Source organism: Erithacus rubecula, assembly GCF_903797595.1.
Source record: "Erithacus rubecula genome assembly, chromosome: 19".
Lineage (NCBI taxonomy): Eukaryota > Metazoa > Chordata > Aves > Passeriformes > Muscicapidae > Erithacus > Erithacus rubecula.
This window is the reverse complement of record NC_136671.1, coordinates 8,443,366-8,461,574: the sequence shown is the minus strand read 5'-3', so window position 1 is coordinate 8,461,574 and position 18,209 is coordinate 8,443,366. Positions and strand designations below refer to the sequence as shown.

Sequence of the window (18,209 nt, the reverse complement as noted above, 5' to 3'; positions counted from 1 at the left end):
TACTGTCCCAACAAGAAGGACAGCTTTTGTTCCTCCTGTAACTTCAGGCTTCATTCTTGACATCCTCCTGACTCAGCAGAGAAGCCAAACCTTAAAATCCTTTCAGGCCTCCAGGTTGTCCTGTCTTGAAGCTGCCAGCTCTGGCTGCCTCAGCAGCAGGTGACAGCCCAAGAACCCCTTGTGCTTACCTCGCATGGGAGACTTCATGGCGGCCTCGACCATGCCGACCAGGAGCTGCAGGCTCTTGGGATCCTGCGCCAGCCCCGAGGCAAAGGCGGCCAGCGCGTCCGCATGGCGTCCCAGGTACTGCAGGGCCACGCCCTGACGGAAGTATGCCTGCAGGGACAGACAGGAATCACTGGGCAGGACAGACAGACAGACACAGGGCATCACTGAGCAGCACAGACAGACACAGGGCATCACTGGGCAGGACAGACAGACAGACACAGGGCATCACTGAGCAGGACAGACAGACACAGGGCATCACTGGGCAGGACAGACAGACAGACACAGGGCATCACTGGGCAGGACAGACAGACACAGGGCATCACTGAGCGGCACAGACAGACAGACACAGGGCATCACTGAGCAGCACAGACAGACACAGGACATCACTGAGCTGCACAGACAGACAGACACAGGGCATCACTGGGCAGGACAGACAGACAGACACAGGGCATCACTGAGCGGCACAGACAGACAGACACAGGGCATCACTGAGCAGGACAGACAGACAGACACAGGGCATCACTGGGCAGCACAGACAGACAGACACAGGGCATCACTGGGCAGCACAGACAGACAGACACAGGGCATCACTGAGCAGGACAGACAGACAGACACAGGGCATCACTGGGCAGGACAGACAGACACAGGGCATCACTGAGCGGCACAGACAGACAGACACAGGGCATCACTGAGCAGCACAGACAGACACAGGACATCACTGAGCTGCACAGACAGACAGACACAGGGCATCACTGGGCAGGACAGACAGACAGACACAGGGCATCACTGAGCGGCACAGACAGACAGACACAGGGCATCACTGAGCAGGACAGACAGACAGACACAGGGCATCACTGGGCAGCACAGACAGACAGACACAGGGCATCACTGGGCAGCACAGACAGACAGACACAGGGCATCACTGAGCAGGACAGACAGACAGACACAGGGCATCACTGGGCAGGACAGACAGACACAGGGCATCACTGAGCGGCACAGACAGACAGACACAGGGCATCACTGGGCAGGACAGACAGACAGACACAGGGCATCACTGAGCAGCACAGACAGACACAGGACATCACTGAGCTGCACAGACAGACAGACACAGGGCATCACTGGGCAGGACAGACAGACAGACACAGGGCATCACTGAGCAGCACAGACAGACACAGGGCATCACTGGGCAGCACAGACAGACAGACACAGGGCATCACTGAGCAGGACAGACAGACACAGGGCATCACTGAGCAGGACAGACAGACAGACACAGGGCATCACTGGGCAGGACAGACAGACACAGGGCATCACTGAGCAGGACAGACAGACAGACACAGGGCATCACTGGGCAGGACAGACAGACAGACACAGGGCATCACTGAGCAGGACAGACAGACACAGGGCATCACTGGGCAGGACAGACAGACACAGGGCATCACTGGGCAGGACAGACAGACAGACACAGGGCATCACTGGGCAGCACAGACAGACACAGGGCATCACTGAGCAGGACAGACAGACAGACACAGGGCATCACTGAGCAGCACAGACAGACACAGGGCATCACTGAGCAGGACAGACAGACACAGCAGCATCACTGAGCAGGACAGACAGACACAGGGCATCACTGAGCAGGACAGACAGACACAGGGCATCACTGAGCAGGACAGACAGACACAGCAGCTCCCGTGCCACCCCCCTGAGGCTGAGCCAGCGCCCCAACTCTGCAGCCCGCCCTGCACCCCTGCACTGGCACCACCTTCTGAGCTGCAGCAAGGCTCCGCTGCTTTGGGGACCAGGTCACTACTAGTAAGGCAAAGCTTTCCCCTAGGATGTGGCCAAATACTACTTTTAACTCAAAACACTCCTCTCCAGTCTTGGCTCACACGGTACAGAAGCAACCCACTCCCTCTCTCATCAGCTCTTGCCAGCGAGTCCAATATCAACACCCAGTATCAATGTACTGAAAGCTCAAGATGCAATGAAACACAACACAAAGATGCAGCCAGGAGCTGAGCCCTCTTCCTCCACTCACATGCACTGAGGCAGACACTGTCCAGCAACACACACATACATATATATACATATACACTGATCTATACAAGCTTCTTAGATTAAAGCAAGACACTCATAATTCTCAAACTGTTTACAATATAATTTTTCTTTTTCTTTTTTATTTTCCAGAAAACCATTTATGGGAACCTGCAATATCTTTAAAATAACTTGTATCTCTTTATCACCACGTATCTCCATTTCTACATCAGCAGCATCAATATGCAGCTGCAAAGCATTGCCAAATCTCCACACATACCAGGACCCCACACACATAGTAGGAGCTTCAGACATACACTCTGCTCACAGGCAAAGCCCTGGCACAAAGAGTATCCAGAGCTGCCTGGGAGATACTGGGGAAAAAAACACAGAAAACACAATCCAGTATTTAAAAGCACTCAGGTATTTGTACACACACATCTGGACACTGTGTTATAAAGAGGTTTTGACTCGTTTAAGCACCTTTGATGCCTGTTACTTCAGGTTTTATCTTCATGCCTTTCTAATGTAAATTATGCTGCACTTTGAGTTCATTCAAACATTATTTTGGTAGCACAAATAAAGAGGATAAAGCATTATCTGTATTCTTTAAAAGTGCTTTAAGAGCCAGTAGAGCTCCTTGGGATCGGCTCTCTTGGCTAGGACCTCATCACTCCCTCTTTGTCCAGAATAGCACCAGCACCCAAGACACATTAGATATATATCTGGGAAGACCTTTTACTTAAACAGGAGAAATCTTTAATTAATTTTTGAACTCGTTAGAGCATTCAGGCACTTTTAGACTCCAATCCAGGAACGCAGGGATTAAGGAAAATCAGAAATGATGTGAGAAATTTAGAGACATGAATATTTAATCTCTTTTCCATTAGTAAGTCTTGATTGTAGAACCCCTTTTAATGAATTCAATGAAAGTGAAATGCTTTTCATTAACCTTCAGTATAAATGTGTTCTTATTGAACCAAACAAGCCACTGTACTGGAAACCCAATTCAGAGTTAACTAGATTACAAGCATGAAGCTTTAAATCAAAGAAAATACAAAGAACTAACAACACGCAGCAGCCACCAAGCACAAGTCCTCCCAGCAGAGTGCGAAGTGTCACCTAAATCATGCTGTACACTATTAAGTCTTGTTTTTACAGAATTACCATCTAATTACTTTCTTTACTGCCTGATGACAGAGGGAGTTGGACACAGCACGACTGTGACTGGGATATTTCCAGCCCACAAGGCTGCTTGGTCCAGGACAGTGTGTCCTGACTCAGCTCTCCAGAAGGAGAGCACGGACACACAGCCGCCAGCACTGAGCTCCTTGTGGTGTGTGGGCATCTTCTTGTGCTTCACTGGCACATCCTGAATGCTGAGGAAGGAGAATCCCCATCCTCTGAACCCCACAGATGAGGAGACAGGCTGCAGGTGACAGGAGAAGACAAGACTGAGCAAGATCCAAGAACACACAGCTCAGTTCCGCACATTCTGAGCATCCTTTATGGAAAGGGCTTTTATCCGCTCCCCACATCTATTCCTGGAAGTGCCCCTGGAAACCTCTGCATTTGAATACAAACACAACATTCAAAGCCCAAAAGAGAAACCTATTAATCATAACAGAAAGTACGACTTGGGCCTATTTTTCTCCTGTAAAAAAACCCTTCCTTCCTTCCTCTTCCAGTTTCCAGCGTACACAAGAATTCTCTCTGCACATTGTGTTCTCCACAGACCTTTAACTAACTAAATAAAAAGCATTCACATCACCTATTTCCTCCCCAAGAGGCACCCACAAGTTAGTTTAGCATTGGAATGAAGACACTGTATCAAGGGGAAAAATCTGCAAAGAGGAAATGGTGAGAATCACCCTTTGGAAGAGCAGAGGAAAAGGGAAGGCAGGGAGCCAGCAGCTGCAGCTGAAGGAATGAGCCAAGGAGCAGCTCCTGGTCCCAACACAGACAGAGCCTTCCCCTGCTGAGAAAGCTTTAAATTTTAAATCACATTATGTGAAGATACTACAGTGCTCACTCTACAGTAACAGTGACATTAATTTTCCAGTGATCCCAAATAAGAAAAAACGATCAATTCCTTTTAAGAAGATTAAAGCAAGGAGAGAGACAATGTTTCACTAAAGACAAGACAGAAACAGCAGGTGTTTTCTAACCTGACTCTCTGCATCCTCAGTGTAACACAGACAGCTGGAACCATTGCTTTCATTTTTGCAGACTCTGCACCACACTTTCCAGGAACAAGGCACTGTGCAAGAAGAAATCCTCACTCTCAGCTGGAATTTGGCACCAGATGCATCTCCCTCAACAGGAACTCTTTTCTCCTGTCCTTGTGTTAGCAGGATGGACACAGCTGTGCTGTTCCCTCCTCCAGAGCCACAGCATGCCAAGGGTTCCCAGCACCTGCATCCCTCCAGCCTGAGCTCTGCCCAGCACACCCACTGCCTGCAGCAGGACAGAGAGAGCAGGGATGCAGCTCTTGCCAGCAGGAGCCTTTTGGGAAGGGAAGAGGATTAAAGAGTCCAAAGCAGCTCTAGGAAGCAGCCAATCTCATCAGGTTCCTGAAACTCTGTTAGAGAGGCTGTTAAGTGAGCATTCCCACACATCTTTGAGAATCAGACACCAGCCAGGTGGGCTCAGCCCTCTGCACAACAAGCTGTGCTTCATGCAGCCAAGGGAAGGAGGGAGGACAAGGAACAGACAGCACTTTTTATCTAGAATACCTTTGAAAGCACCATTGATATTCTGCAAGCAAAAGTTACTCTAATTAACTGGCAAAATATATTTGGCACTTGAGAATTCTGAGCCATGCAAAACACTGTTTCTGTAACAGAGGCTGCTGACACTGCTGGCCTCAGGACAGAACCCAGTGAGGTGAAGTGGCATCACTCCCACAGAACACAAAGGGAAATAAGTCTTCCCACCTCATTCAGGTTCTGCCACCCATCTTTGCAGACTTGCTTCTTTGTCCCTTGCTTTTCAAAACATTCTGTGCTTTTACAGCTGGAATAAAGGTTTTTATTGCTTTTCCCTACCCTCAACCTAATTTCACAAAACTTGTATGAGCACAAGAAGAGCACAGAGACAGTCCTGCCCCTTGGCCAGGGCAGTTTTATGGGGCCAGCTGGTGGCCAGGCCACAGTCAGAATCTGTCTAGGCAGGCACAGCCCCTCTCTGCAATTCTAAGCACAAGTCCTATGTGCTCTGCTCCATTTATTGACCCATGTGGTTTCTGTACACACCAGTATTTTCCACCTGTGTTTATTATAGCCCATTTAATGGAAAAGGAGAATTTCTGTCTGCCCTATTAGGAGCAGCCACTGGACTGATGGTTGCAGTGTCCAGGCAACACAAATAAACATTCTTATTAGCTCTTTTGATCCTCATCATTTGAGATCCCATCTAGGTAACTGTCTAGACCCTGAATACTAGATTTCCCTGTGCAATCTGAAACAGGATTAGAATGCAAATGTCATAATTGAATGGCCAATACCAAGAGGGGAGCTGAAATTTTTATTAAATCTTCTGATATCAATATGCAAAAACTGTTTTAGGCAACCATAATTGGCTCATAATTAATACAAAATATGCAATGAAAATAAAAATACAGTACAAAGACACAGCATGTAAATAATAAATTGGACCTTTAGGTTCCCCAAGATTTTGCTAAATAAAACCAAGTCAAGAAGAACTTGCAGCAGAAAATTCCTGTCAGACAAACATGGAAAACTTGAAAAAAAGCACCTTGGTCTTAGACAAAGGCTGTCATTGCACACAGGGGAGGAAACTCCAAGCACCTCCATGCTGCTGTCAGCCCCTGGACAGCTGGCCATCAGGGCAGGAAAGGCAAACACACAGAAAATGCTTCTTCCATCATGCTCCCTTGGTTTGCCAGATCAGGAGATGATGCCAAAAGCAGCAGGAATAATCTGTGCTGCATTTCATGCCTGTTCTCAGCCTGCAGAACACCTCTGGTGTGTGGCTGCCCGTGCCAGCTGTGCCCACTGCTGACCAGAGCTATGCAAGGGACCAGCAGAAGGGAGGCAACGTGTGAGCAGCTGCCACAGCTTCCCAGGCCAGGCACCAGGTTGAATCTGTCCTCTCCCCCTGTAACTGTTTTACAGCCAAATTTTGGAGAAAAGTACGGACAAATCTCTGCTGTGGGATTTCAGGAATGTGAGGAGAGGGAAGACTGCACTTTAATTCAGAACACATGTAGCACATGCATAAATACTGCTGCTGACCACACCAGCTGAATTCCTGCCTTCCCAAAATTAAGGTTGTACCCCAGGTAACACTTTTCCTTCGCAGTCCTACATCTGGCTGACACCTGAACCACAGCTGTCAGCCTGCCCTGGAGAATCAGCACAACAGCTCTGTTGTCTCTGCAGCTTTGTTTCTTAATCTTCTACCTGTTTCCAAGGTGCCTCTTACAGAACTACACTACTTAGAAATGGAAATTTCCTCTAAGCCCCATTGAGCCTACAGAGAAAAACAAGATGGGTGTGTGTGTGTAAAATATCTTGCCTGGTTTTATCCAAAGAGCATTTAATCATTTTTATTAATTGTGCTTCCACTACCTGCTAATGGGATTCTGTGCACAGCTCATTTGCCCACCTGAAATAAATCGAATTTAATCAGTAAATAAAGAGTCAAACCTCTGTTTACTTAGTTGAAGTAAACAGCCCAGCTTTTCACAGAGCTTATCCTCATTACTCCTTTTTCACATGCTTCAGGCTTACTCTAGGAACAACATCCTGGAACCCCTCTTCAGAGGACATCTCTCTCCTTCCCAAAGAGCAGGTGCCAGCAGACAATCTTCCTGTCTTTATCAGCTACAAATCAAGCAGGTGCTTAGTTTACTTTTAGCACTGTACCATCATATAAATTGTAAATTTAATTATTTTCCCCAATCCAGGTACTCTGCCTCTGGACCCCAGTTCTGGGCCCTCTTGGCTTCACTCTGCATCTGTAAAATCCCTGTCTTGCACTTACCAATTATCCCACCTCCTCCTGGTTTTAGCTGCTGTTTGACTGCTGTGAATCTGAAAAGCTCTTGTCTGCACTGAGACACTGAGATAAGCAGAGGTCATTTAACAACCTTTTAATAACTTTGCTTACCATGACTTCACCCAAATCACTCAAAATCTCTGTAACTGCTGAAAGTCAGATAAACTTGGATCAGCACATGGTGATTTGTATGTCACAAGAATGAGTGAAGTACAGTATTTTAAACCAGCATTTCATCATTTTAACACAATTTTTCCAACACAGCAGACATCACAAGAGCAACAACTCTGCAAACAACCAAACATTCAAAGAGAAGTGAAATGCACCCTGAATTACCTGGGCTTTGTGGAAAACAAGCCCCAGAGCCACTTCCTTATCACACCTTATCTTACTCTTAACTTCATGGGTCCACTCTCAAGATTGCCCTCATCTTAAGGTACATCCTTTCTTATCAGTGAAGTGGGAAAAAAGTCTGAGCAGCACAACCTCCAGCAGAGCAGAGCAGAAGACCAAAGTAAGATGAAACACCCAGTAGTTGGAGCCCAGGATAACAGTGACTGCCAGGTGCTCCCAGGTGGGTGTACCTGCAGCAGGGAGCTGCTCCCTGTTCCCAGCAGAAGCACCTGATGCTCAGCAGGGACTGTGACAGACAAGCCCAGCACACACCTACTGCACTCAGGGGCTCCTGCCTCTTGGCTCACCACCTCCTGCCAGCACCCAGCCAGCACTGCCTGCCAAGGACAAAGCTGATGACAGGGGAGAGGGGAAAAATCAAATTTGCAAAAGTACTAAACATAAATCTCTTTGGCCCGAGTGAACGTGGGAAAAATTCTTCAGCAGGGGCGTCCCATTTAGCAAGTTTTGCCAGATCATTACTCTTGTAATGTAAAGGGGAGAAACATCAACACCATGTTTCCCTACAATGATTTGCCTCCTTTATCACAGATCTCTGAAGCACCAAGTAATTTAATAGTTGCTATGGAAACTGCTAGTTTTATTGAACAGCCCTGAAAGGGTCAAGAGGTACCATTAAACTGGCCAATTGTAAATTATTTCCCTGCTAAACATCTGCTTTATTTTAGTTGCCCTACCACTTCTCTGTTTTGCTGTTAGAACAGTATCTGGATGGACTCCAGAATAGGTGTCATTCTTCAGTGGGGCTGCAACAGCCAAGTCCAAAAATAGTGATTTTTCGTTTTCTAATACACTATAAAATCCTTCATACAAAGGAGCCCTGCTGAGGGCAGAACAGCAAAGGACTGGGGACTCTTCCCTCCAGCACACATCAGCACCAACTTGAGGCAGTGGTAACACAAAGAGCTGGTTTTCAACATCATCCCTGGGGTTTTCACAGGGCCAGGAGATGAACAATCCATCAGACTGATCTCCCCTTGTGCCTTCAGAAAAGGGAAAATAGCAGTAGAAGAGCACCCTGCCCTTCTCAGCACCACCCAGCTCCTCTCAGCTTTGCAACCCCAAGAAAGAACAGTCTCCCTTGCCAGCAAGGGTCAGTGCTCTAGGAAAACACAAAACATTGCACAGCCTGTACTGGACTACCAGAAAACAATGTAATCTACCTTCCTTTATTCATCATACAGAAAATGGCACCAGAGATTCCAAATGCTAGTTAGCAGCTTCTATTCCTACAGGCCAGGAGAACAGCAGGAGTATTGGCTGCATTTCCAACTTTGCTATTGAACTCACTGGATTTGTGTCAGTTCTATAAAAGTGCCAAATTTCTTATTATTCCAATTTATTGAATATGTGTCCATGGAGCAAGGATTCCTCTCTGGAGGACATGGGCAGCTCTCCTGTGCAGAGGGACTCTCTGTGTCTCTTCCACCAAAAGCTGCCCTAGGCAACATCACCTGGAAAGCCTTATTCCAACATCTTTAAGTTACCTTTAATGTTATCTTTAAGTAACCTTTAAGTTACAACTGTACTTAATTCAAATAACTGGAGTGGGCAGGAGAGAGCATTTTATGACAGAACATACCTGAATTTAAGAGGCTGCATGCTTTCTAATGATAACCATGCCTAAGTTCTGTGCCCAGGGCAAGCCAGTAAAGGGCAGGCTCTGTTCCCTCCTCATACTTTCTCTCCCTTCTTCATCTGGCTGAAATTATTCAAGTGATGACAAAAAAGCAAAAGCTGTGTCTATGTAGACAAGTTCTGGTCTTTCTCACATATCCTGTGAACTCTACTACTTGTGTAAAGTCTTGGCTTGGAAGAAAATATTCTAAGTTCTGAGGTATTTGGCATGCCTTGGTACAGTGACTCCAGCCTTGATTCAGACTTTCCATCCCCAGGAATCCCAGGAGAAATGAAGATATTTTTCTGTACATCCACAGGAAAATTTCTCCTTCGTCAGGCAATGAGTTCATAGTATTAATTTCAGTTCTCTTTTCTAAAATTATCCACCACAGACTAGAATTTCCACACACTGGAACACAGCAGGTAGTGGAGCATTGCTCTGTTAGGATGCACTCAGCAGAGGGTTTCTCACAAGGCCAGGGCTTGCCTGCCTGCAGAGCTCAAGCCTGGGCTCCTGAGAAAGTTATCAGGGCTGTACAGAAACTGCAAATCATGCAGCAACACCAAAACCAATGACAAATGTTTGATGTGTCACAGTTCCTTCCAGCTAATGGGAACTCATTACATCTGGACTCTGATGCAGGCAGGTTCCAGGTGGCAGAAGAGCTTCCCTGGTACAAATATGAGGGGACATGCTAAGAGAGATCCTGCACTTCCAGAAGTATGGTTCAGGAATGCTGGAGGAGAAAACCAAGCAGTGCCCTGCTCTGGGACCACAGCTTGGCCAGAGGACAAGGGAGTCCCAGTCCACCAGAGCTGCTCAGCAGCAGAATCTGGTGTGCTAATTCTCTCCTGACTAACAGACACAGCAACTGCCCCTACAAAATCAACAGCTTGAGGCTTATGGTGCTGAGGATCTGCTCAGCATCCTGCAACACAACACCCCAAGATAACAGCTCCACTCCAGCCAGGAGCCCCTGGGCACAGGCAGAACCCTGAGCACCAGGCAGCACAGACCTCCTTGGCTGTGCCCCCAAGGACAAACCCTTCCTGCAGCTTCCTCTTGTGCTGGCCTCTCTTTTGGCATTTCCCAGAGGATGTTCTGACAACCAGGTTGCTGCTGTTCAGCTGCAGCATTCGTGCAGGGTAATTGCAGCCACAGTGAAAGCTCTGTCTCTAGGGAAGGAGACAGCTCACAATAATTACAGTTCACTGAGAAACCTCCAGCAGTAGGGATGGCTCTAGACTCTTCCCTGTCTGTGAACTGTACAAATTTGAACTTTGGGTGAGAGGTTTAATACAATAAGCACCAGGCAAGTCTCCCCCATAAGGTACCAAAAGCAAGTAGGAGAACAAAGAGAAGAAAGCACTGCCTGCTGCTTGCCACTGGCCTGCAGCCCTGTCAGAGTGCCAGGAGGAGAACAAGCAGGCTCAGTGAATAATTGAAGATATAGTGGTGAAATCTCAGAATGTCAGAAGCATAATACAGTTTTGTAGGTTTCATCATGAAGCTTTGACTTCCCAAATAAGACACACTGAATAATTTATCTCGGTGTCAGCACTGGGTCATCAGCTGTTCACTCACAGCACGCTTCGAGACACTTGAATAGGTCTGAATGGACTAAAAAACAGGGTCCAGAGGGAAGAGGTGATGAAAATTCAACCCATTCACCCTTCCAAACACTAAGCTCAGATAAAAATGTGTAGACCCCTCAGTCATGCTCTGTGCATGAGGTCCCAGAGGTCCTGAAGCATCTCCTGTGCTGGCTCCAGGCTGGCATCTGCCATCCTGTCACCCAGACTCAGGCTCATCCAGCTCAGATCCAGAGGCTCATCTGTCTGTAGTATCTCAAAGCCTCCAGCCACAGCTCTGTGGCACTAAATACCACTTGCTTACCAGAGCAGTCCATGAAAACTGCACAGCCTTTGCCCAGACATCATTTGGAACTTGCCAGGTAGCTATGTGCACTCAGATTTTATTGGTTAAATGTTCAACATTTTTAGCATTCACTGCTGGGCAGATATCTGTGCAGTAATCCATACCCGGCCTGCTAAATCAATAACTATATGGCAGCAGGTAAAAATCCCTGCATTTCCAAGTGGAATTCCACAATTGCCACACCCAACCACCCATGATGGGATCAGAGAGCACAGCTCAATCTGTCTGGGCAATCTGCTTTCCTAGAAATCTGCTTCAGATAATATGGGCACACAAACAGGTCACAAACAACAAAGCTTGTAGGATTTAAATCAATTCTCAACCACCAAAGACTTTCCCACTTACTAATATCCTGAAAAAGCCCCCATCAATACTGACTGACCCGGCAGCATGAGTAATTACCTCCTAGTTCATCCTTTAAATGACAGAGGAATCCTTCCCAGCTGAGCTATTCCCCTGAGCATCTCCCTGGGAAGAAGGAGCAGTATTCAGAAGCAGAGCTGCATGCCTGTAGCTTTCCCTGTGGAAAAGGCAAGCAGTCACCAAGGAATTCCCCCTTCCACCTATGCTGACAGGAGTTTTGTAATGTATCAGATTATTTGAGGGGAAAAAAATTAATGCAATACAACTACACTTGCACATACTCTTTTGGCTTTCACAAAAATAATTTTTTTCTACTGTTTCTCTTAAAAATATCATTTAAATGAAAGAGTCTAGATTAAATTGCAGTATATTTCCTGAAGCATTAATTATGTCCATTTATTATTTGTAAGATACAACAGACTTTTCAAAGGCTCTTGAATAACATCACTGACACAGTGTGCACTGGTGATTGTCAGAAACTGGATACAGAGAGTCAGAAAACACCTGGGTGCTAAAAAGGCAGGGGAAATGTTTCAAAAAGAAACGGAAAGTGACACTTAAGAGTCTGGAAAGAACTGGTCATTTAAATGACAACGCACCAGACAAAGGCAAAAGACAAGGAATGAAAAAATCAAATTCACTTAAGTGAGCACGTGTGTGCACTCATGCATATGCAACAGGAAAAAGACAGCCAGCCACAAATCAATCATGCTAACAGACCATATGAACATCAGAAAATGCAGGTCTGACATAGTGTGTATCCAGTGGGACAGGAACAGAGGCAGAAGGAAAGGTACAACTGCCACAACTGCACCAGGGTCACCATGTCCCTGCACTGTCCTGCAGCAAATTTTTCTGCAGTTCAGTTAAGCAGTTTTTCATTTAATTCCTGCCTAATTAAGTGAAAAACAAGAACATCATCCTTTAGGTCTTTGTTAACACTTCAGTAAATAATTCCAAGCTTTTCTCTCATTATATGACAATCTTCCAAGGCATCTGTTCTTTCTCATCACACATCTCCAAATATATTTTCAATCAGGGTGCCACAGCTCAAGCAGGACATCACTGTGCAAGATGACAACCACCACAATGGGTCTGACAAAAGCTCCTGCAGACCTGCAGGTGCTTCTGGCCAGCCTGGAGGAGCAGGACAGGCATGAAATCCTCAAAGCCCTTCTCCACACTCTACCTATTTGGGACTCAAATGGCAACACACAGGAGTTTCATCACAGCCTCAGCTTTGAGTGGGAGAGTCCTGCAAAGCTCCGTCCTTCCCTTGACCAGACAATGAAGAGGTGAAAGTTAAAACTCCTGAAAAATGAAACAATTAGGAAGTGCCTTTTCCTGGGAACATGCTGCTTTCACGGCAGCATGACAGAGGTTATTTTGAACTTATTACTTCCACTGGATTCAGCTGTAAGTAATTAAATTTAGTCATAGAAGTTTGATCTATAAATGGAACCTACAGAAGCAATTACCAGAGCTTCCACTGGATCAGGAAGCAATGGCCTGCTCTGTTTGATGTAAACTAAAAAGAACATTATTTATACTGCATGAGAAGTCACAGTAACATGTCCCCTTGCAGAGATTTGCTTTGAAAATTACAGTTTTCAGTGAAAAGAGTCACAGGTTATAAATTCCAGCCATGCTCTGCTCCTTCCACTTGAACAGTCTCATGGGCAAAAAAGACAATCATAAGACACAATTTAAAAGGACTGTTTTGGCTCCTGTTCTGCACTTAGAAAACACAGGAAAGAGGAGTTAATTAAACATGCAAGAGATGGGTTGACTAAGCATCAAGATTTTTAAAATAATGTATTTTGATAGCTCATTTTGGTCTGTATGGAACCTCCTGCAGAATGATGGATCTGTGAACCCAGTGGGTCTCTCTTAGCCCATCCCCTGAGCATGCACTTTTTCACTCCTCAAACCTCTGCTGTACCACTGGACTTGATCAGGACAAGCTTGCAGAATTGTGTATTCCTGAACACAGTGGTAGAGAGGTGCAGCCTGACAATGTTTGCTGAGGACACCAAACTGAGTGGAGAAGAGGACAACTGGGCAGAGCCAACCTGCAGGAAGACCTGGATAGGCTGGAAGAGTGTGCAAACAATTTTCTATTCTTTCTGCACAGGCAAAAACACTGAAGTGCAGCACCAACTTGTGCAGGAGAAACAGCTGAATGCTGCTCTCCCTTGTCAAGAAGATGAAGAGCTTGCGTGCTGCTGGAAGTGAGATGTGCCACATGCTCATGGAATTTGAATCCCCATCTGGAGTTGCAGCCCAGGTAGCAGAAGGTCACAGCAGTCAAATCCTCTGTGCTCAGACACCAGCATTGCCATCAATATTTCAATGCTCCCCCAAGGATGACAACCTACCCTTCATCACAATTTCTTTTACTTCACAAAGGAAAGCAGAAACAATACTTTGTTAGTAAGTGCAACACAATTAACAGAGTAATAATGATCAAAACTACTGCACCTTGTAAAATCTTTGCTTGGTTATAAAGATATAGAGTTCTTTGACTACTAATGGCATTGTGCAATGAGGTCTGCAGCAGCTTGGTAGCCATTAGCAATAATTCACTGCCACAAGGAACTTCTCAACCAACATATTCAAGAATCACAATTCTGAAAGCTTTTCCTGGTCAATCTCTGGGAATAAAAATATGAGAAATACAGGGGATCTGTGAGGAATGAACACAGATCCCCACACACTGAATATAATATAAAGAATTGTTACAAATATGTCATAAGGCATTCACTATTAGATGTCCTAATTTTTTCTATAACACCAAAAATTGACATTTTGATATTTATCATTTGATAAGGAATTTTGCTAGGGCCATCCCTTACTGGCACAGAACACACATATTCTGCACATTTATGCTACTGTGGCAAAATTGCAAACACAAAGCCAAGCTCTGAAAAATAGCCATGTGACAGCTCTCACACAAGGCAGTCTGCAGGCAGAAAATAAGTCAACCATACTTTAGCAGATCAAGAAATCCTCTAGCAGTCTCTTCAGGAAAATTACTTTGAGCCTGGAGCTTCTTAAGCCTGTCCAGGACAAACCTTCTTAAAACCACCTTGATATTTGTATTCTGATATTGTGTTAGAAGTCTCTTCAAAAACCTACAAACAAAAACTTTTAGCAGAAAACCTGAAAAAATCCTATCTAGGAAAACCTGCCCCCCATAAGACTGTCTGCTTGTCAGCCAACCATCAGCTGTGTCCTACTGACACTGCAAACACCACCTCAGACACTGGGCACTTCTCACACCAGATCCTTTCTTGAGGAAAGCGTGCATGAACAATGATGCTGACATGGAATTCTGTGACTATACATTTCATACACAGCTGGGAGATTCAGAATAGCAATCCAGGGGAAAAGCAGGCAACAGCCACCACATCCCCAACAAGAACATCTGCTCCATACCCAGCAGTTCCAATCACAGCCAGTTCTCATGCTGCATGCAGCACCTTACCCCTGCCATGTCTCATCTCTCATCTATCCTAGAGAGGGATGCAGCAGTTACAGACCTGGGTAGGAGTAAATGTTCCTTCAGTAACTCAGTCCCATTTAAAAAAAATGAAAAAGTAATTCAGCAGGGTCTGAAGGTTTCAATTTCAATCATCTCCCCTTTGCCCTTTCACGTGACTGCTCCCAAAGGAAATCCTGCTTTGAGGCGTCACTATTTCATGGATCTGAGTCAATAAGCCTCTGCTCTGAAATACACAATACCAAGAGAATCCATTATCCCACTGCCTTTAAAGACACCCTTCCCTACCCCCCACACACACATTGATCCTCTCTTTTGCACACACAAGATTCAGCACACCACCTGCCAAGCATCTCCCCACATCAGGTACCCCCAGCTCCTCCTGGCTCGTGCCAGACCCTCCCAGAGCAGGGACAAAGCTGACCCACAGCCCACAGGGCATTCCTCAAACAGCTTATTTATCATTCCCAGCTACACAGGAAAAAATAAAATGCTATGACAGTTTATACTGGCAAAGATATGTACGATAATGCAAAAGAATTGCTTTAAACTACCAACAAGGTAGAAAATGCAGTTAGTGATGACAACAGCCCTCCTCCCAGCCTTTGGTTATAAGCAGGTGGGAAAGAAAATTTTCAAGCCACCACTTCAGTTAAAATATATCTTTAGCTTGAAGGCAAAGAAAGATTCAGCTGCAACTGAAGTCTGGAATTTCCAAAATATGTTTTGCATTTATTAAGATATTATTAACATCAGTAGAGAAGATAACCAGGCAATTCATACAGCAGCCCAGACTCATTTAAAGGTTGTTAAAAATGAAATTCAGTGGCAGAGGTAGGGATGTAGCTGCCATGAAATGCAGAGCACAGACACCTGGCAGAAGACATGAAAGCAGCATCCTGGAAATATGATCTAAAATAACACTAATTTCTGCAATTGCTGGTTATGGAAGTAAGGTCCTAGATCCCACTTCAAAGTCTAGGCAAACTAGACTGCTGAACCAAAGCAGCACAGCTACTGACTCTGAGAGTTCATCTTCTGAAATCCTGAGTACCTGCAGCAGGTGACCTCAGCCTGACCACATTAATCTGATGAAAAAGGCAGGAAAGTTGTTTTTCTGATGATTCATTGCTTTCTGTTCAGTGAGTCCCACCCAAGCTGGATGGACCTTACAGATGCAGTCACAGAGGCCAAGGGACATAAAACCAGAGAGCCACTGCTGCATCAATCTTTACTTTACATTCCCACCTCTATTTGAAACATTTTATGTGCATTCATCAGTAAATTAAAAAGCAATGGCTCAAGTCACTGGATTTACAGCAAGAGACAACAGAACACCCGAACTCATTGTTGGGAAATTTTCCTATTTAACAGCTGTTTGCCCCTTTCTACTGTAATTCCATTGCCCCCATCATCCCACATTGAATAATCTCTCCCTGACACATCCCAGTTTATACACATTCCATAATCACAGACTTTTATGTTCCCCACTCAGTCAGTTATCCAAATGATACAAATTCAGCCCCTTTGATCTTTCCTCATACATCAGTCCCTCCAGGCCCCTAATCACTTTTTTCACTCTTCTCTGAACTCCCTCCAGTAATGATGTGATTCTAATCCTCTGAAAGGAGAGGTTTTTGGCTCCAGTTCTTCCCACAGATGCAAGCAAACTAATTCAGAGAGACTCCACAAGCTCCATGCATAGCACTGTCACCAGGCACCACACATTAGACCGTGACACTGAAACAAAGATGGAATTTTATTGTCAGTGCTAGAGAGCCAGAAGCTGAAAGGAACCACAATGAAAATTAAAACAATAAACTGATCAGTGCTTTATATAGTCACCAGGACTGTAGGGCAGTTTCCTGCTGGATGCTCCAAGAAGCCAGGGTGACTGTCCCAGGGTTTTACAGAACTACAGCTCCTGTAGCAGCTTCATGATAATAAATACCCCAAGAAAATAGTGCACAGAGCAAGGCCAGGGCCCTACCCACAGCCTGAGAGCTGTTTCATAGTTACCACAGGCCAGCCCTGCAGCAGCTGCAAGTGATATAAGCCTTGCTTATATTGATCAAGTGTCTGGCATCCCACCAGAGGAGGAGGCACTATTCACACCTCCACCAAAGGCCCTGGTGAGCCTGAGAGCCTCCAGAGGCTGCACATGACCTGTGTGCCATCATTCACAACCAATTTTGAACCATTTCCAAACTGAACTACAACAAATTGACTCCAATTTGACAGCCAGTAAGTAAACAATCTTTAAATTCTATCCTGATGTGTTGCCTGATTAGTGTGCTCTTTGCTACAGTTCTGACAAAGGAATGTACATCAGTCCACAGGACTTGCCTATTGCAGAAAACTTCCCATTTTATGCACAGGGATTACACTGGGTCCCTAGTCATACTGGAATTACAGGTATCCCAAGCTGGATCCCTTGGGCACACCACTGCCTCTCCTCTGGGGAAGATGCACATCATGTGAAAGCCAGGAGAAGCCTTATGCAAAAAACAGATGGCAGAAACAGCTCAAAGTGCTTCATTTCAATGATGAAAAGGTATCACAGTAAGAGAGAGACAGCTTGTGTTGGGTCACAAAGCATTACATCTGAGAATGCATGTCTGGGTGGGCACTGTGCTGTGAGCGTGGAGAAGATGGAACTCATCAAAGCAGGATTCAAACCATAAAAATGCTGATGGAAGCAGGATGATGGGAACTGCAGGCACAGCAGGAGCTGCATCTCAGCACCACTGCAATAGCCACTGGTGATGTGTCTCCATGGCAGTGGGGGCTGCAGCAGAACCACTGCAGGAGAAGGGACAGGCTGATCCCAGGGGGACAGGAGGCCAAGCAGGATACCAGGACATACTCCAGTAGTGGCAGACAGGCTCCTTCCCTCATGTGCTCCTAATTGAGAAACTTGAGAGAAATGGAAATGAAAATACTAATGGAAGTGGGTCCATAACAAAGCCAGCTCCTGAGCCTCAGACTTTCCCCATCAGACAAGGGCACGTTGGAGAAGAATGAGACACAGGGCTGCAGTGTAAAAACCCCGGGATAAGAATCCCTGGAACATGTCCAGGTAGTTAAGGG

The 18,209-nt window shown here is 45.7% G+C and overlaps 1 protein-coding gene across 1 annotated transcript in view; it reads right to left on the bottom strand.

The window, feature by feature from the left end:
* Positions 1-18,209, bottom strand: part of TTC28 (tetratricopeptide repeat domain 28) — a 108,783-nt gene that overhangs the window by 47,151 nt on the left and 43,423 nt on the right. Inside the window, 1 exon segment of the mRNA XM_079322880.1 lies at positions 189-336. Within this exon segment, the coding sequence (XP_079179006.1) occupies positions 189-336 (148 nt within the window).